Source organism: Elgaria multicarinata, chromosome 11, assembly GCF_023053635.1.
Source record: "Elgaria multicarinata webbii isolate HBS135686 ecotype San Diego chromosome 11, rElgMul1.1.pri, whole genome shotgun sequence".
Taxonomy (NCBI): Eukaryota; Metazoa; Chordata; class Lepidosauria; order Squamata; family Anguidae; genus Elgaria; species Elgaria multicarinata.
In genome coordinates this window covers 21284319-21304980 of record NC_086181.1, presented here as the reverse complement: position 1 = coordinate 21304980, position 20662 = coordinate 21284319, and the positions used below count along the sequence as shown (strand labels likewise).

The 20662-nt window shown below is 41.2% G+C and overlaps 2 protein-coding genes across 2 annotated transcripts; both read left to right on the top strand.

Annotated features, from left to right (window-relative positions):
- The first annotated feature begins 6521 nt into the window (after positions 1-6521).
- LOC134405353 (olfactory receptor 5AP2-like) lies at positions 6522-7460 on the top strand. The gene has a single exon (XM_063136600.1). The coding sequence runs from the start codon at positions 6522-6524 to the stop codon at positions 7458-7460; it is 939 nt and encodes a 312-aa protein (XP_062992670.1).
- Positions 7461-18224: 10764 nt separating this feature from the next.
- Positions 18225-19163, top strand: LOC134405352 (olfactory receptor 13G1-like). Its single transcript, XM_063136599.1, has one exon. It carries the CDS (start codon positions 18225-18227, stop codon positions 19161-19163), a length of 939 nt encoding a protein of 312 aa, XP_062992669.1.
- Positions 19164-20662: the final 1499 nt, after the last annotated feature.

The following is a 20662-nucleotide window of genomic DNA, read 5'->3' as shown; positions in this document are numbered from 1 at the left end:
TTGAAAGCAATAAATTATAGAACTGGTTAATGTGCAGTAAAAGATGATTCTTGTTATGAGTTGGAGATGAGTTGTCCTTCAGAGATCCATTAGAGCTCAATATACATGATTTGAAAGTGATTGAGGATCCCTTCCAAATGTGTAACCCTGTACTCTTAAGATTGCTGTAAGTAAAGCTACCACAATGAATGTCTTGAGGCAGTGGTTCACACAACATGGCCAGACTACTACTAAATCTACTACTAATCAAGGGTTGTGTGAAAGTTGTTCACCCCCCAAATAACCATAACCAGGAATAATAGGTGATCAGCACAGATAGCTCATTTTTCCTCCCCTGCACAAGGAAAGGGATGGGGGCAAGTGAGGTCTGTGAGTGTCACAAACAAACAAACCTTCTGTGACAATTCTATTGTGAAAATGAAATTATTATTATTATTTGGGGGGGATTCCTGGCAACAATAAATGATAGAACTGCTTAGTTTTTTTCATGCTATGAGTTGGAGGTTGTTCTTTAAATGACCCATTAGAGCTCAGTGCCTATGAATTGAAAGTCATTAAGCTGGTGACATTCTGGCAGTGTGTTTCAGTGGAAGCTGGGATGACTCAATAAACTATAGGTGATGGGTAGTAATGGTTCATTTTTCCTTCCCTGTACAAAGAAAGGGGGCAGATGACATCTCTGAGTTTAGCAAGAAGTTCATCTGTGCTGGAACAGAGACAAAAAGGAGGCAAAGATGTGACTGTACTTTTCAAAAACCCATCTCGCACAATGGATTCTCCTAGAAATCTGATGGGGTGGAAAGGAGTCAATTGGAGTGTTAATTTTCTAAATCCTCATCTTTGAGCATTTAAAACCCACTCTGGCCCACTTGCATTGGCTGCCTATATGTTTCTGAGCCCAATTCATGGTGCTGGTTTTAACCTATAAAGCCTTAAACATCTTGAGACCAGAATGCCTTTCCCGACATGAACCTACCCGAACACTACATTCAAATCTAAGATCCTCCTCTGGGTGCCTACTCTGAGGGAAGCTCAGAGGGTGGCAATGAGAGGGCCTTCTCCATGGTGGCCTCCCAACTGTGGAACAATCTCCCAACAATGGAACCAATTACCCAGGGAAGTTGTGGGCTCTCCCACCCTAGAGATATTCAAGAGGAAGCTGGACAACCATCTGTCAGGTATCCTTTGAGTTAGATTCCTGCAAAGAGCAGGGGTTGGACCCGATGGCCTTGTAGGCCACTTCCAACTCTTCTATTCTATGATCTCTGACATGGCCTGCCTGGCACCAACATTGTCATCTTTTTTGGCACCAGGTCAAGACTTTTCTCTTCTCCCAGGCATTTAGCAACATGTAATGACCCCGGGTCTGTTTTTTGGCTCATCATTTCTAAAGTTGATATAGTGGTTTTAAATATGTGAATTTTGCATGTCTTTGTGGTTTCTAATTTTTGTATATTGTTTGTAAATGTTTAATCTGATGTGAACCTCCCAGAGAGCTATGGCTATGGGGTGGTATATAAATGCATTAAAATTATTACTACTACTACTACTACTACTACTACTAATAATAATAATAATAATATATTCAGCCTGTACATATATTTGCATACCAAGGAAGAAGTGAGGGAATAATGACACAGATGCCTGAACTTGAGATAACTAGGGCCTCTTTATTTAAATTGGGTAATTCACCCCTCCCTGGATCTGGCATGTGAGAGTGCCACTCTACCAAGCCATTGGCTGGAGGCCAGATGGCTGAGCCAACTGTGCCCCAACAGCTGCTCCAGTCCCTCCACAGCCGGCCCCATGAACCGTGCTGTACCCTGGATGGTGACCTACATACTCCAATCTCCTTCAATGATCTGCCAAAAGGAATACAGCTGTCAACCAAAGCAAGACAAATAAAATCTCATTGCTTTATTAGGGAATATAAGCCTTCATGGCCCCATAGCCATTTCCCGATGATCCAGATCCTGGCAGAATCTCTTTGCAGATCAGCAAGAAAAAAGCCATTGCCTAAGTCAGACAAGTGTACTCCATCCTGCCTGTAAAGCTCACTCTTAGTCTGGGAGATTTCAGGATGTACAGTGATCCTATCTCCATGTATACATCTGCCCAGGGTAACTTCCCTGTTCACCTTCTTGAGGGCCTTGTCCAGGGCCTATGAGTTCCAGACATCCCTACAGAGGATCCTGGGAATCAGGCAGGACCACAAGATCACAATTCTTGGCCAACAATGCCACATGATTTCCAAATCAGCCAAAGCCTGCAAGACGAGTGCTTTGTCTTTGAACAAACCTAGGTGCAACAGCAAAACCTGTGGGGGACAATGCACCAAACCTTTATGAAACAGAGTGGGGCCTGCTAGACCCACAGCTGCCACTGCCACACTTTGAAGGCCTCAAGATCTGTGAGGTCATCATCACTGCCTCACAGCATAAGGAGGGCAAAGGTGCTGGAGAAGATCTGCTGCTGCTCAACTGCACACCTCCCTAGAAACACTTCCTCAGAGGGGCTGCTCTGCCTGAGAGCAGGAGGCTCTCAGGCAGAGAAGGCCTCAACACCCTGATGCCACCACCACCACATGTGGCTCCAGAATCGACTGCAAATGTGCATCCTGTCACCTCTACAGCCATGAACCAAATGGCTGTAGAGTCCTATCAAATGTGTGTCCTGTCACCTCTACAACCATGAAATGTAGTGTGACCATATAAAAAGGAGGACAGGGCTCCTGTATCTTTAACAGTAATGTAGAAAAGGGAATTTCAGCAGGTGTCAATTGAAGTGGGTGAAATTCCCTCTTCATCACAACAGTTAAAGCTGCACTAGCTATAGTAGAGTAGCCAGATACAAAAGAGGGCAGGGCTTCTGCAGCTTTAACTGTTGTGATGAAGAGGGAATTTCACCCTCTTCAATTGACACCTGCTGAAATTCCCTTTTCTACATTACTGTTAAAGATACAGGAGCCCCGTCCTCCTTTTCATATGGTCACCCTAATGAAATGTGTGTCCTATCACCTCTACAGCCATGAACCAAATGGGGCCCCAAAAGCTAGTAATGCCTTGTAACACTCACTCTCAGCTGATGATTCCACCTTATCACCTACCAATGGCGACAAGCCATGTCTCTCTTTCTGCCCCTTAATGCACATCCCCCATGGCTAGATAAGCCAGAGGTGAGGTGTAGTGGATGGGAGTACATAATTATGGGTAAACATACGAAGGCTTCTGCTGCATGGTTAATTTGACTTCCATGGAAAATAAGCTTTGTCTAAGGCTGCAATCCTGTAGATGCCTATTGAACCCAGCCAGGCATACTTCATGCATACAATTACACTGTAAATGCCCCCTAAAGAAACAAATGACATTTAAAACACTCACATGTACATGGATTTTGCCAGATGTCTAAAATAACTTGGGAATTCAAAAAGTGTGTCAAATGTTGAAATTGTGCCAAAATCTTGCTTCAGCAGTAGAATGTTCCCAGTCGCATCATTGCTTTATTAAAAGCAAAATTTATAAGCTGGTCACTGGGTTTGCTCAGAAGGTAACAGTATCAAATCAATTAGCACCAGCTATCAGCTCAACAAAAGACAATATGCTCTGACATTTTCCAGCTGCCAGACACCAAAGAAGAAAAGAATACTAGCACACCAGAACAAGCAAACTAAGTCCAGCAAGAACACAGATAAACAATTAGGAATAGAGGTAAATATTTCCCTTTCTTTCTTTCTTTCTTTCTTTCTCTAGCTTTCTTACATCTACAAAATATGAGGTGGGATCCAGACTTTGTTAGATGGAATTAGTTCTTATTGAAAGTTTTTACACTCAAGACTAACTAGTGCTGTTGATTTTAAGTGGGACCTCAGCTCTACTAACATCATCTGGATCGAAGCCTTGGTACTTAGCCTATGATATTCCATCATAGTGAAAAACTTGGGAAAGTGAACTTTCATGAACTTCATGTGGAACATCTCAGCCTCTTATGACTTTTAAAATCAATTTCCCTTCTGTATAAATGAATACCTGGAAATGCAGGAGGAACTCTGGTGATGAGATGGAGACGGGTGAATGGCTTTGGGGTGCAGAACTCACCCATGATCTACCAATTCGCCAGCCTGAATCTAGTGTTCAGGCTTACATGCTTATTTGCAAGTAAGTCAAAAAGTGTTCAACGGAGCTTACTTCTTGGTAAATATGTTTTAATAGTAAATTTGTCTGAGCAGGTTTCTTTCTTTCTGTTTATGACAGTTCAGTATCAGTACACTTGGCTGCCCCTCTCCATGGTACCAATTTCATGCCATTTGGGTTTTATTCCAGCTTATTTGTGATGTATTTTAAAATGGAATAAGGGGGGAACTATGGGGAATGGAAATTCTTTGTCCTTTTCCTGATGACACAGCCTGTTTTTGTTTGGTTGTTGTTGTTGTTTTTGAAGAGGACAACTATTTGATTAAATTACGTACTCTGACCTATTTCCCCACTACATTCTGTTGGTTGATCCTTGTCCATTTCTTCATTAGGCAGATTTATTAAGGTGCAATCTTGTGCCTGTTTAGACAGAAAGAAATCCTGTAACTCCTAGAATGCTTGGAGTTTTAGGACCTTTCTCTCTCTAAATGAGTATAAAGTTGTGCCCTTAATAAGTCTGAATGGTACACTGATGGGAACTGCCCTATGAAAAACTTATTGAAAATGTCCAGTTTCTTTGATCTGAGCAGCAACATACACAAACAGAGTAATTCCCTTCCGAACTTGCAGAGGGTTTTCTAGTCTTGTTTGCTGTGTGGGAACAATCTGTACTAGCTCTTTCATGGCACCATTTGTGGTTCAAATGGAGCAATTTTTTGTTGTTGTAGTCTGCAAAATCTTTACCTAGATGTTTTTAGAATACAGTTCCCAGGATTCGGTCATACTGCCTGGGGCTGATGAAAGTTAAATTCAAAACTATGTATAGGACGCCAAGTTGGGGGAAGACTTATTTTTTTCATTCAGTCACTTCCGACTCTCCGTGACTTCATGGACCAGCCCATGCCAGAGCTTTCTGTCAGCCGTTGCCACCCCCAGCTCCCCCAAGGTCGAGTCTGATACCTCCAGAATATCATCCATCCATCTTGCCCTTGGTCGGCCCCTTCCTTTTGCCTTCCACTTTCCCTACCATCAGCATCTTCTCCAGGGTATCTTGTCTTCTGGGGGAAGACTGGTCTATAATTATTCATTAAATTCAAAACATGGCCCAGTTGGCAGATAATGTGTAATTTTTGAAGAGAGTCAGATATGGTAATATGAAAACCAACTCATTATTCCAGAGGCAGGCCTTAAGGAGGTATTGGCCTGGTTCAGACAACCCACTAAACCATGCTGCTTAACCACAAAATAGTTAATGAAATGTATTAAGGTCAATGCATTCCGTTAACCATTTTGTGGTTAAGCAGCATGGTTTTAGCATGTTGTCTGAACCAGGCCAGTGTTTTTCTTGTTTGTACATTGTGAAAATGTATTGTAATATGTACTACAAGTTGTAGTATTTGCTGCTAATTTAATTGTGATAGATTGTGCTTTGGGATCTTGTGTAATGACCAACTCTTAGCAGAAGCAATATAAAACTGACCCAAAGATAGTACTGGTGTTAGAAATCTGAGATGTCACAAGTGCAGTTTATTAGAAATTAGTATTGTGACTTTCTAATATTGGTTCAGAATCATATTAATTCTTTCTGATCTGGGTTGAAGCTTCTTCTGGGTAGACAACCAAATTTATGAAACAGTACAATAAGGTTTGGGGAAAAGATAGGGGTTTCTGTTTGTACATTGAGAAAATGTATTGTAATGTGTACCACAAATCGTAGTATTTGCTGCTAATTTAATTGTGATGGTAAACATGCATGTATCAATTTGCCCCCTTTGCAGTCAGATGGGCTTTTTCTTTCCATCTAGTGAAAGAGTTTTGAAGGGGGAGGGAAGGAGGCTGGAGAGGCCTCGGAATAATCTCCAGTCTTGTCCCCTCCCTGCCCATGGGAACACCCTCTTTCCTCCACCTCTACGGTAGGTTTCAGAATAGCCAGTATGGATGATTCATTCCATGCCAGTGGGGAGGTGGGATTAGATATCAGATACCATACTCTGAGGTTGGAGCATGGTCTCTGAGTTTAGAGTGGGGAATCCGATCTATCGTGTCCATCCTCACATGTTTTCTAAGGGCCATAGGATTCCTGCCTAATATATTCAAATCCCTAATTTGTTCACAATAAATACAACTTTAAAATGTAATAGTCCAACTAAAATAAGAAAAATGAAAACATTAGAAATATTTTTTAAACATTACAATTTATTACAATACTTCAACAAGGACAACAGTGTAGTAACACAGTCTTTCACAGTCAGGGAATGCCTGTGTGAACAGGTGTCCTCAAAAGCTTAAGCCAGAATAAAATCTTAGTCTTTAAGGTCCACAAGTCTCTTGACTGTGTTTTTTTTTTAATGCAATGTCTGTATCTACATCAACAGAATTGGACGTATTGAAATGAAGAACCAAACTCCCACAACTGAGTTTATACTGGTTGGTCTGACCAATTCCCCCAAACTACAGACACTTCTGTTTTGGATTTTTGCATTCATCTATGCTACAGCGATGGTGGCAAATGTCCTCCTCATCTTTACCATATGCATGTGCAGGAAACTCCACACTCCCATGTACTTCCTGCTCCTTAATTTGTCCTTAGTGAATGTGTTTTTAATCTCAGTTACAATTCCCAGACTGCTCCACTCTCTTTTGACACACGGAAAGACCATCTCATTTAATGGCTGTATCATACAGGTGTTTCTCGTCATTTCGGCTTTGGGGTCAGAACTTTTGCTTCTCTCATTCATGGCTTTTGACCGTTATGCAGCCATCTGCCATCCTCTGCAGTATACAATCATCATGAGGAAGGAAGTGTGTGTTCTCATAGCAAGTGGGGTGTGGATTGCTGGAATGATCGATGCTGCAGTTCATTCTGGACTGATGTTGCAACTTTCCTTCTGCAGCTCCAACATCATCAATCATTTCTACTGCGATATACCCCCACTATTAGACGTCGCCTGCTCAGATACCAGTCTCAATGAGTCTATGGCATTTGCGGCAGATGTGATATTTGGGATTTGCAGCTGTGGGTTGACTCTAACATCATATTTGTTCATCCTGAGAGCCATCTTCAGAATCCGTTCCACTGAAGGGAAGAAGAAAGCTTTCTCCACATGTTCCTCGCATCTCATTGTAGTCACCTTTTACTTTTCTGCAGTTATCTACACATATATCAGGCCATCTTCAGTGTACTCTCTAGAGAAAGACAAGCTTGTTTCTCTCCTTTATTCCGTGGTAACCCCAGTTGTTAATCCAGTCATATATTCCCTGAGAAATAAAGATTTTAAAGAAGCACTCAAGAGACTGACTGGAAGTGGCAGACTGCTCCCAGGACCTTGAAGTTGATCTTCCAAAAAAATAATAATAATCTGTGACAATTCTATTATGAAAATGAAATTAAGTTTGTGGTGGTAGTGGTGGTGGGGACTTCAATAACTTATACAACAGGCCAACATGTTGGAGGTTGTTCTTTCAAGGATTCATTAGAGTTCAATGCCTACGATTTGAAAATGATTAAGCTTGTCACATTCTCAGGGCTGGTTCCAGATTATTTTGTGCCCTAGGCAAGGCAAGCTACTTTCAAACCCACCCACCCCAAATTGCCGACTTTGATTCAGCTGTTCAAGAAGAGTTTCTGAACTATTATATTTTCCTTTTATTATGGCCACAGCTAGACCTAAGGCTTATCCTGGGATCATCCAGGGTTCGCCCCTGCCTGAGCACTGGATCCCCTGTGTGTCACCTAGATGAACAGGTTTGAGCCCTGGATGATCCAGGGATAAACCTTAGGTCTAGCTATGGCCTATGTGTGTTTTTTTCTTAAAAGAGCTAACTTGTATAAAACTGTGACCTTTAAAGGGCAGTACTGCGCCCCTCTGAGGTCTGCGCCGTAGGCAGCTGCCTAGTTGGCCTAATGGTAGCACCGGCCCTGCACATTCTGGCAGTTTGTTTCAGAGGGAGCTGGGATGACTCAAGAAACCAAAGGTGATGGGCAGGAATGGTTCATTTTTCCTCCCCTGCACAAGGAAAGGGCTACATGTGAGTGAGTTGGTGAGATGGGAAGGTCATTTCTGGGCATTGTACCAAGCTGCTTTGTTTACTGTTCACTATCTCATTGCCTCTTTTCATTATCTTCTCTCTCTCCCACACTCATTTTTTTCTCTCCTTCTTAATATTTCCCCCTATATTCCAATGTATTTTAAGTATCTTATAAACACCGGTGAACATTTTAAAAAACCACGTTGTAAGTAATATATATATATATATATATATATATATATATATATATATATATATATATTTGCTTCCGTTTCATTGCTGTTGGTATTTTACTATACCATCTACATACTCATTTATTAAACCTTTAGCTAATTACAAGTGATGTATTTAACATAGGTTTAAATATCAATGGACATATTGTAATTATTATTATTTTAAATGACTGGTTTGCTGCTGCTGTTTTATCATTATTTTCTTTTCCTTCTAAAACCGTCTGCTTATTCTTCAATATTGATTGCTAAATTCACAGTAAAAGTGGGGGGGATTGAGGGCTTCCTAATAAAATGAGGAAAATACTTGTTGTGAGGTTGTTCTCAAGCTACCTCCTCATTCATCCCTTATACACCCCTTCTCCCAAATTTTGGAAGACGGTCCCCCAAGCTGCACCAGGGTGGCAGGGTACTTAATCCTGTCATAGCCACTGACTATTTAGGTTATCTGTTGAGCCCCTCTTCCCAGGACAGACAAGCAGAGATTCAAACTCATACTGTAGACTACAGCCTTAGCTAGACTTACTTTATAGTCCGCAATAGAGGAGGGAAGTTCTTGCATTGTGATTAATGCAAGATCCCTCCTCCGTTTACATGTGAGGCACAATGACCTCAGGAAGAGAGGCGTTGCACCTGCCATTTTTTATTTTTAAAGAGGATGGAGCGCACAAATGTTCGTGTGCTAAAAGTAAGATTTTATTTTTTAAAAAATACTTTCCCCGCTCCCCCCATCCTAATCCTGAAGGGCGCAGTGCTCCTGAGGAGCACTGTGCACCATGTGTGGCTCCCGGCTCTACTCAAGTAATCACGCGGAGCCAGGTCAAACCATGGCAATGGGCCACACATTCTGCAGTCTCGGGCTCAGCCTGGGACCATAGAAAAAGTGGGCCCAAAGGTGAGGGCTCTATCCTGGGGCAAGGGAGGGATGATTCCTCCCTGATTCCAGGATCCCCTGTGCATCATGTGGACGCACAGGGATAATCCTGGGGTTTGCCCCCTGATAAAGCCCAGTCTAGCTAAGGCCTTTGGCTCTGCAGCCAGGTGCCTTTACCTATTGTATTATATGAGCTGTTGAAACAAGCCCCTATTTGAAGGCTTGCAACCTAGGGACAAAGGAAGATGCCTTATACTAAGTCAGGCCATTGGTCCATTTAGCCCAGTATTCCTACACTGACTGGCCAGAGCTCTGCAAGGTTTCAGGCAAGATTCTTTCTTTGCCCTACCTAGAGAAGCCGGAGATTAAATCAGGGACCTTTGGCATGCAAAGCAGGTGCTCTATCACCCTGAGTTATACAGGTCCTCTTGACCACTCTTGGGATGTGTTCAGATTTATTTATTTAATATAGAACATTTATATCCCACCCTATATCAATAAGATCTCAGGGCAGAGTACAGATAAAAGCATACAGTATAAAATAGTAAATATACACAGCTAAAAACAAATTAAACCTATGCAGATTTAAATACCCTGAATACTGAACAAACACATATAGAACTGACTTTTTATAGTGTAGTCACTCAGAATCTTTTTTTTTTTAAGTCCAAAGCAGCAAACTGGAAAGAAGTGCTCTGCAACTCTATGTTTACTTCTGAGGTCTTACTTCTGTTTACTCAGAAGTAAGTCTCTCTCTGTCCAATGGGGTTTACTCAAAGGTAAGCATGCATGCAATTTTATTTATTTATTTATCTAGAATATTTATATACTGCTCCCCATTGAAAAATTTCAGAGTGGTGTACAAGATAAAATGAAAATAAAAACAGAATAAAACACTTAAAATTTTTTTTAAAAGAAGCAAATACAGAGATTCAAGGCTGCATATTAAGAAAAGGCCTCCTGGAGTGATGATGTTTTCAGGAGGTGCAGAAAGGAGTACAAGGTTGGAGCCTGCCTGACCTCCAGAGGCAGGGAATTCCATTGGAGGGAGCCACCATGCTGAAGGCTCTTCCCCTGGTGGACTCCAATCGGAGGATGGATCTATGTTGAACCACCAGGAGCAGACCCTCGGATGACCTCAGTGACCGGGTATTTTAGTATGATTGGATGTAAATGCAGTTGAAATCAATGGGATATACTCTTGAGTAAGGGAACTAGCATATCTCTGTTTTATGAACTTGAAGATGCACAGTTTGATCAAAGGAAAGGAAAATGACCCTTTGCACTGGTGGACTACCAAAAAAATGGGTTGGGGGGAGATTTAAAAAATCCTAAAATATCAAGGGAGGAACCAATCTGTTTCAATTTTGGCAAGCATAAATTGCTCCTTAAGTGCTATCACAGTCCCAGGTTTGATCTCTTTATCTTTAAAAAAATTAAAACAATATAACAATTTTTGTTAATTTCTATTTTAAAATTCCTCTGTAGCCTCATTCCTTTCCCTCTGCTTCCCCCACCCCTGCTCACGGTTTGTGTGTGATATGAATCTGCGGAGCTCCACACACAAAATTTAGAGCTTTGCTCCTCTCTCCTCTGTAGCTTCTTATATATGATAATGCGATAATGCACATGTGCGCATTTATAATTCACTATAAAAATAAATTCAGGATATAAATTGGTGCTGCTGCTGCACTGTGACGCTCTTTACCTACATTGGAATCAATGAAAATTCAGGTTTATATTTAATGAGGAGCAATCCCATTGTCGTATAGATAGGGCCCAGCAATATTTTCAAACAAGCACTGAGATAGAAGGCTCTATCATCTGAAGAGATGTGTGGAAAGCAAATTTCTAAAATGTTAACATTTAAGCTCTCTCAATTTCAATCAAATAGCTCCAAGGCACTGCATCACAGCCTGGAGGCTCTTTTGTTTGGAACTCTGATACCTGTCTCAAATTCATTCAGTTCTCTTTTTTGGGAGGGACAACTTTACAAGGTTAAAAAAAAAACAACCACCCAAAACTTCAATTATTGGCTTCATACTTCCCTCCTCTGTGCAAGAAAGAAAAATAACCAAAGATTGATCCATGATTGTACTGCAGAGTAAACAAAAAACATCATGCAATGGCAAAATGTAATAGTTGTTTAAGTTAACTGGCTAGTCCCATTGCTTTCCCCCCTCCTCTTCCAACACTACCTCCTTGTCAGAAACATTCAGGAAGTGATTAAAGGATTAGCAAAAGCAGGTTTCTCAGGTAACCAATCAAAAACAAGGCAGAGCTGGCAGTCTTAGTTTTGGATTAGGTAGGGTGACCATATTTGGGAAACCAAAAAAGAGGACACCTAGTGTGTGTGTGGGGAAGCAGCTTTCTGAGTCCTGCAGAAAGTACGTTATTCCCCCGCCACCTTAAAGAACCCGATTGGAGCACCACCACCATCCACTCCAATTGGGGCCTTTTCTATAATGTCCACGAATGACCCACTTTCCCCTTTAAGACCTCAGTTGGAGCTCGGGGTGGGGGAATGATGTGCCTCAAGAAAGCATGTCACTCCCTCCTGCCATGCTAATGGCAGCCTTAAAGAGGAAGGTGTGTCATTCCAGGACATTATTGAAAATTATAGAAAATCCCCCGACACCATGGAAAGAACAAAAACCAGGACAAATCCGGGGAAATCCTGACAGTTGGTCACCCTAGATTAGGGTGTTCTTCAATGAGAGTTAAAGTGGTTCATCAAGCACCCCTGTTCCATATCCTAGACCATGGAAGATAACATCAATGGAATTGCTTGTGATGCCATGTTCCCAATTATAAAATGACTGGCAAACTCCTTCAAGCAATCTCAGAGATGATCCATCCAATTGTTTGCTCTGATTCTCTTAAATGTTTCTAAGGTATGCATTCATGTACTAGAATCTTAGTCACTGAACCATGTGTTGGGGTGTGTGTGTGTGTGTGTGTGTGTTTTCCTATATAATTTTTTCCCCTATTTATTAAAATATTTATACTTTGCTATATTGTAAGACATTGTGTGAAAGCTTTTTCAACAAATAAATCATTCTTTTTAAAACAAAATAAAAAAAATATATCCTCAATCAATCAGTGAAGTTAAGGTTATTGATTACAGAGTTTTAAAATTACAGTGACAATTTTGAAAGATGTGATTTGACTAAGGATGCTCAAGGAATATGTTCGTTGTGAATTCTGATGTGAACACACTTGATATACAACTCCCACCAGACAAGCAGGAATCAGGCACAATTGTGGGTAGAATAAGGGTGAATAAAGAGATGAGACACAGCTGTATGGTATAAAAATTGGGCCACATTTATACAATCAGATCTGCACAGTAATAAATAAGCCAGCAACTAAGTTCCACCATCATCCAGCTAGGCAATATTGGTCAAAAACATGCCATTCCTACTGGGTAGCTTCTGTCACTATCCCTTTGGGAGGGTAGGCCTTCCTGTGTCACCCCCATTTTTGGTTCAAAACAACAGGTGGGTGAGATTAATTGGCTTCACAGGTAACCCATTGTGGCCTCAAAACCATCAGCAGGAGGCCTCAGAAATTACCTGTCACTGATCAGAAAGAAAAAAGTCATTACCTAAGTCAGACAAATGGACTCCATCCTGCCTGTAAACTCACTCCTAGTCTGGGAGATCTCAGGATGCACAATGATCCTGTCTCTATGTACAGATATGCCCAGGGTGATTTCCCTGTTAACCTTCTTGAGGGCCTGGTCCAGGGCCTGTGAGTTCCAGACATTCCTTCAGATGATTCTGGGAATCAGGCAGGACCACAATATCACAATTCCTGGCCAACAGCACCATACAATCTGCAAATTGGCCAAAGCCTACAAGACGAGTGCTTTGCCTTTCAACAAACCTAGGTGCAACACAAAAACCTGTGTGGGGAAAGCACACCAAACCTTTTTGAAATAAAGTGGGAGGAGGTGATCTCACTGCATGCCTCGCCTGCCCAGCTACAGAACATTGGCACAACAGCTGAGTACCAGATGTAATCTGTACCTTGATCTGCCAGCCAGAATCTTATTCTTCAGTGGCAAAAACTTGTTTCCTGGCAGATGGCTACACTGGTTCGTGGTGCTCAGCTCAATGCCTAGAAACATTAGAACAGGTAAGGGGCCCTTGGTCTTCTCATGAGCCAGAGAGACACTGAGATCCTCAGTGTTCCCTGCACTCACCCTTGGGATAGAGGCAGGGTGTTGCCTGCCCAGAATGTGAGCTCTGTCAGACCTGTCCCCACAACCTGGATTGGTGGGGGTCATGAACTGCAGCCAGAGATCCTGGTCCTTAAGATCCCATAGTAAGGAGAGGCCAAAAGCTGCTCTCTTGCAGAATGCCTCATCATAGGCCAACCAAGCCCTACTCTCATACTGTGTGTATGCCCTATAAATGATATCCAGATATTTGGTGAGAATCAAACTGTGTTCCAGGAATCTCTTCTGCAAAACACCAAGGAATATGAGAAACAGTGGAAACCAGTTGGCCCATTTGTGCAGCATCTCCTTACACCTGATCCTGTCCAAGACTTTATCATTTTATGACTGGATTTGTCCTTATCTGTAGTCTCTGATTCCCTAAAAAGAAGGGGGAAAGCATTGACAAATTCCTTCCAAATGCTTGTCTCCCGAGTATTTGGTAATAAGTGGTATCAAAAAGGTAACCAGGGGTCTACCTGACAAACTGCCACTGCCCCTATCCATGCACTGGATGCACTGGAGGGAAGCATGGCCACAACCTCACTCACAAAAAAGGAAGGCCCTACTGGCCTTCCAAGAAAATCTGGGCCTGCTTGGCCCACACCTGCCACTGCCTCATGAAGGCCTCAAGATCCATGCTGTCATCATCGCCACCTCACAGCATAAGGAGGGCAAAGATGTGGGAGAGGATCTGCTGCTACTCAGATGCATGCCTTAGCAGAAACGTTTCCTCAGAGGGGCTGCTGCAGAACTGACTGAAGCCACAAACTGAAGAGGCTGAGGGTGGGGCCCCAAAAGCTAGTAATGCCAGATAGCACTCACCCCCAGCCAATGATACCACCTTATTGCCTACCAGCGCTGACCAGCCATGTTTCTCTTTTCACCAATTACATTTAAAACTCTTTACAGGTGCATGGATTTTGTGTGATGTCTAAACTGACTTGGGAATTTGAAAAGTGTGCCAAATGTTGAAATTGTGCCAAAATGTAGTAGAATGAATCATCAACATCTTCCTGGTGATGCCTCAAAGGTCCTGTTCCAAGTTGCATCATTGCTTTATTAAAAGCAAGATTTCTAAGCTTCGGTTTGCTCCGAAGGTAACACAATCCATTCAATTATCACCAGCTATCAGTCCAGCAAAAGACAATATGCTCTGACATTTTCCAGCTGCAAGACACCAAAAACAGGAAAGAATACTTGCACACCAGAACAAGCAAACTAAGTTCAGCACAAACACAGATGAACAATTAGGAATAAAGGTAAATATTTCCATTCTCTTCCCTCCTTCTTCCCTTCCCTTCTTTCTTTCCCTAGTGCTCTTACATCTATAATGCATGAGGTTGGATCCATGCGAAGTTAGTTGGAATTAGTTCCTATTGAAAGAAATTGGTTTTTTAAACTCATAACTAACTAATCCTATCAATTTTAAATGGGATCTAAGCTCAACTAACGTCATCTCGATCAAACCCTTGGTACTTAGTCCGTGATATTCCACTATTTGTCTGTTCATTTAAATCAGTTACTAACAAGAATGGACATTCCTTCCTTCATTTTTACCATTAATATGGAGCTGAACACAAAAGCTAAAGAGTGGAAAACTTAGGAAAGTGAACTTTAGGGGGACCATATGGAAAGGAGGACAGGGCTCCTGAATCTTTAACAGCTGCACAGAAAGGTGAATTTCATCAGGTGTTATTTGTATGCATGTAACACCTGGTGACATTCCCACTTCATCAAAAAAAGTTAAAGCTGCAGGAGCCCGTCCTGTGTGGGACACTCTCCAACCACAAATAGGAATGAACCAAACAATTATAAAATATATTTGAATATATGTATATATTATTGTTCTTATTCTTATTGACATGTTGTTACACTGCCTCAAACTATGTGAACATATTATTTATAAGTCATAACCAATCACATCAGTATACAAATGCATGTCATATCACAAATTTAAACAAAATACTTATAGACAATTATTTTATTTCAAAAGTATATGTATTGGTGGTATGTAACATATACATTAGTAGTAATCAAAATAAAGTACATTCATATGATGAAAGCAATTATGCAGCGTGTGGTAAGTCAATGAACAGGAGTCTGGTATACATGACCTGTTTCACTGGCAATGCTTCCTCAGGACACGCTATATGGAACATAAAAGCATATATAATAACCATTACTTGCATGGTATTTGAAAACAGCAATTCTGCTTAACATTCCTATTGAAAACAAGTGAACTAACAGAAATATCAAGCGTTGTTTTCTACCTTATTTAGGACAAATAGCCAATAATAATACTATTATTATTGTCAAATACTGATGTGATTGGCTATGACTTATAAATAATATGTTCACATAGTTTTAGGCAGTGTAACATAACTTGTCAATAACAACAACAACAACAACAAGAACATATATTAAAAAAGTTTTTATAATTGTTTGGTTCATTTCTATTTGTAGTTGGAGGGTGTCCCACCCCAGCTTTTGTCGCATTATTCCCAACCACTGCCTCCCTTCATTTAGGTGCTTTTGTATTTGGCCATTCTAGCTTTAACTGTTGTGATGAAAATGGAATTTCACCAGGTTCTGTAAATAGGGTGACCATATGAAAAGGAGGACGGGGCTCCTGTATCTTTGACAGTTGTATTGAAAAGGGAATTTCAGCAGGTGTCATTTGTGTATATGGAGAACTTGCTGAAATTTCCTCTTCATCACAACAGTTAAAGCTGCAGGTGCCCTGCCCTCTTTTAAATCTGGTCACTCTAGTATAGCTCCTGCAGCCTTAACTGTTGTGATGAAGAGGGAATTTCACCAGGCTCTCCATATATATAAATGACACCTGCTGAAATTCCCTTTTCTATGCAACTGTTAAAGATACAGGATCCCTGTCCTGCTTTTCATATGGTCACCCTATGTATGCATACAAATGACAACAGTGTTGTGCTTTAGGATCTTTTTGATAACAACTCTTAGCAGAAGCAATTTAAAACTGTTCCAAAAATAGTGCTGGCATCGGAAATGTTATATGTCACAAGTGCAGTTCTTTGGAAATTAATGTTGTGAACCAAAAACAAAACATAACTTTGCTTTGTAATATTGGTTCAGAATCATATTAATTATATGTGGCTGAAAACTTTTCTGGGTACACAGCAATACAATAAGGTTTGGGGAAAGATAGAATATTCACTACTGTTGTGAAATTTGGATGCCACTCAAGCATAGTACATACTGAAATGAAAATGCACTGGAAAGTTGACAGCAGCTCAGAGACAGTTATTAAAATGAAGAGAAGTAGAATTTGGAAATTTAATGATATGAGGGGGATAAATGCATCCTTAAAGCTGAGCCATTGATATCCATAATATGTGGATTAACGTAAGTGATGTGATTAATTGGAGGAACTTGGAGAGAATTTTTCTTGTCTAAACACACATAGGATAGCAATCTAAATCTGGATACAACCCATAGCTCACACTACATATGTTATTTGTTTCACTATTGCAATTGTATCTGCATTATCATCCATCATAGTTTTGCAAATGAGAAATGCTAAGGAATTCATCACTGCCAGTACTTTCTGCATTTTAATACTCACTGACAACACAATTTACATCTCTCTCCCACTCCCCAGGTATGTGTATATTGAACTGACTGTTTGAGGTTTGTTTATTTATTTAAATACTTTTAATATAACTTAAGGTGCAAACATTTGAGTGACCATATGAAAAGGAGGACAGGGCTCCTGTACCTTTAACAGTTGTATTGAAAATGAAATTTCAGCAGGTGTCATTTGTATTATGGAGAACCTGGTGAAATTTCCTCTTCATTGCAACACTTAAAGCTGCAGGTGCCCTGCCCTCTTTTAAATCTGGTCACTCTAGTATAGCTCCTCTTCATAACTATTGTGATGAAGAGGGAATTTCACCAGGTTCTCCATATATACAAATGACACCTGCTGAAATTCCCTTTTCTGTGCAACTGTTAAAGGTACAGGAGCCCTGTCCTCCTTTTCATATGGTCACCCTAGATATATACACTTGATATTTGTAAGCTCACACCCAGAGGCTTACAATCATCCAATGCAGAGTGGGAGGAGCGACAGAGGCCTCACTGTACTTCCACTCTACATGTTCCTCTAGATGGGCTTTTTTGGAGGCAGAGGGAAGGAGGCTGGAGAGGCCTCAGGATAGCTCAACTCCTGTCTTTTTTCCCTCCCTGCCCATAGAAACACCCTCTTTCTTCCACCTCCAAGGTAGATTTCAGGATAGCCAGTATCCACGGTTCTTTTCATGCTGGTGGGGAGTGGGAGTGGGATCAGCTATTCCATTTCACATTCTGAAGTTGGAGCGTGGTCTCCGGGTTTAGAGCAGGGAATCCAAACTATGCTATCCACCCTCAGATGCTTTCTAAGGGACATAGGATTCCTGCCTTAAGTATTCAAATCCCTAATTGGTTCACATTAAAAAAACACAACTTAATTTAATAGTACAACTTAAATAAGAAACAATTAAAATATTAAAAATGTTTTAAAACATGACAATACATTCCAATACTTCAACATGAACAACAGTGTAGTAACGGAGCCCCTCACAGTCAGGGAATGCCTGTGTGAACAGGTGTCCTCAAAACCTAATGCCAGAATAAAATTTTAGTCTTTAAGGTCCATAAGTCTCTTTGCTATTTTTTATTAACACAATTTCTCAGTCTAGGTCAACAGAACTGGACATATTGAAATGAAGAACCAATCTGCCACAACAGAGTTTATACTGGTTGGTCTGACCAATTCCCCCGAACTACAGACACTTCTGTTTTGGATTTTTGCATTCATCTATGCTACAGCAATGGCGGCAAATGTCCTCCTCATCTTTACCATATGCACATGTAAGAAACTCCACACTCCCATGTACTTCCTGCTCCTTAATTTGTCCTGTGTGAATGTATTTTTTATATCAGTTACAATTCCCAGACTGCTTCATTCTCTTTTGACACGCAGAAAAACCATCACATTTCATGGATGCATCATACAGGTGTTTCTTGTCGTTTGGGCTTTGGGGTCAGAACTTTTGCTTCTCTCATTCATGGCTTTTGACCGTTATGCAGCTATCTGCCAACCTTTGCAGTATACAATCATCATGAGGAAGGAAGTGTGTCTTCTTATAGCAAGTGTGGTTTGGATCGCTGGAATGATCGATGCTGCAATTCATTCTGGATTGATGTTGAGGATTTCTTTCTGCAGCTCCAACATCATCAATCACTTCTTCTGTGATGTACCCCCACTTTTAAAGCTTTCATGCTCTGACACCAGTCTCAATGAAATTATGGCTTTTGTGGCAGATACGATGTTTGGGGTTTGTGGCTGTGGGTTGACTCTAACATCATATTTGTTCATCCTGAGAGCCATCTTCCGAATCCGTTCCACTGAAGGGAAGAAGAAAGCTTTCTCCACATGTTCCTCACATCTCATTGTAGTCACCTTTTACTTTTCTGCAGTTATCTACACATATATCAGGCCATCTTCAGACTACTCTCTAGACAAAGACAAGCTTGTTTCACTCCTTTATTCTGTGGTAACTCCAATTGTTAATCCAGTCATATATTCCCTGAGAAATAAAGATTTTAAAGAAGCACTCAAGAGACTGATTGGAAGTGGCAGACTGCTCCCAGGAACTTGAAGTTGCTCTTCAAAGAAAAAAAAATCTGCATCAATTCCATGGTGAAAAAGAAATTAAGTTTGTGTTGTGTTTGGGCGACTTCTTGAAAGCAATAAATTATAGAACTGGTTAATGTGCAGTAAAAGATGCTTCTTGTTATGAGTTGGAGGTTGGTCTTTCAGAGATCCGTTAGAGCTCAATATACATGATTTGAAAGTGATTGAGGATCCCTTCCAAATATGTGATCCTGTACTCTTAAGATTGCTGTAAGTAAAGCTATCACCATGAATGTCTTGAGACAGTGGGCCGGTTCACACAACATGGCCAGACTACTACTAAACTTACTACTAATCAAGGGTTGTGTGAAAGTTGTTCACCCCCCCAAATAACCATAGATGGCCAGGAAATGATAGGTGATCAGCACAGATGGCTCATTTTTCCTCCCCTGCACAAGGAAAGGGAAGGGGGCAAGTGAGGTCTCTGTGTGTAGCAAGAAGTTCGTCTGTGCTGGAACAGAGACAGAAAGGAGGCAGAGATCTGACTGTTCTTTACAAATTATCATCTTGCACTATGGGCTCTCCAAGAAATCTGAGGGGGAAAGGAATCTATTAGAGTGTTAATCCTCTAAATCCTTATCGTATATTCAGCCTGTCCAAATATTTATAGACAGAGGAGGAAGCAAGGAAACAAAACAGCTCAGACACCAAAGCTGGGGATAACTAGGGTCTTTTTATTTAAATTAGGTTATTCACCCCTCTTTGGATATATTCATGTGACAGTGCAGGAATCTAATCAATCCTTTTTCCAGGCCACTAGCCTACTTCATGCATGAGATGTTCTGCCAAGCCAGGAGTCAGGTTAAACCCAGCTCCTACCTGGTGCCTCACAGCTCCAAGTAGGTGAGACAGGAAGGTCCCCAAAGGCAAGCCATACTCTGTCTCGAGAGCTGGGCAGCCCCTGAGCAGCAGGCCTCCAAATTTGCCAATAAAGGTGCCAGTGAATACTGACCACACCTATTCTAATAGCCTAAGATTCCTGCTCAATCTGCCAATGGAAGGAGTTAAGCCTCAGCTTTGATGCTGTAACTCCATCTGCTTAGGATGAGATCCTGCAGGCCCACATGAAGATGCTGCAGGAAAATATTATTACCAGCATTGGACAGTTGAATTCCATCAGCCCAAAGAGCTCCACTCCTAATGGGGGAAAAATCAGGGTGAGGTATTACACCTCCCTTATGATCCTGTAAAGCTAAATGGATTTCCTTATTAACTTACTTTCCGGCCTATGGGCATCCCTGTCCCCAAGCCAATGGTGCAGAAGGGCATATTGAACTGTATGATGCAGGTGTCCTGCCATCATCTCCAAATGACAATATCTAACCTATCCTGTAAGTTTGGGGCTTTTCATTTAAGGAAGTCTAATTCATCCCCCCACCCAGGTGCAACACCAACACCTGTGGCAGGGCAAAATCAAAACCCAGCTGCCACACGTACCAATCCATTGACTGGAGGCCAGCTGGC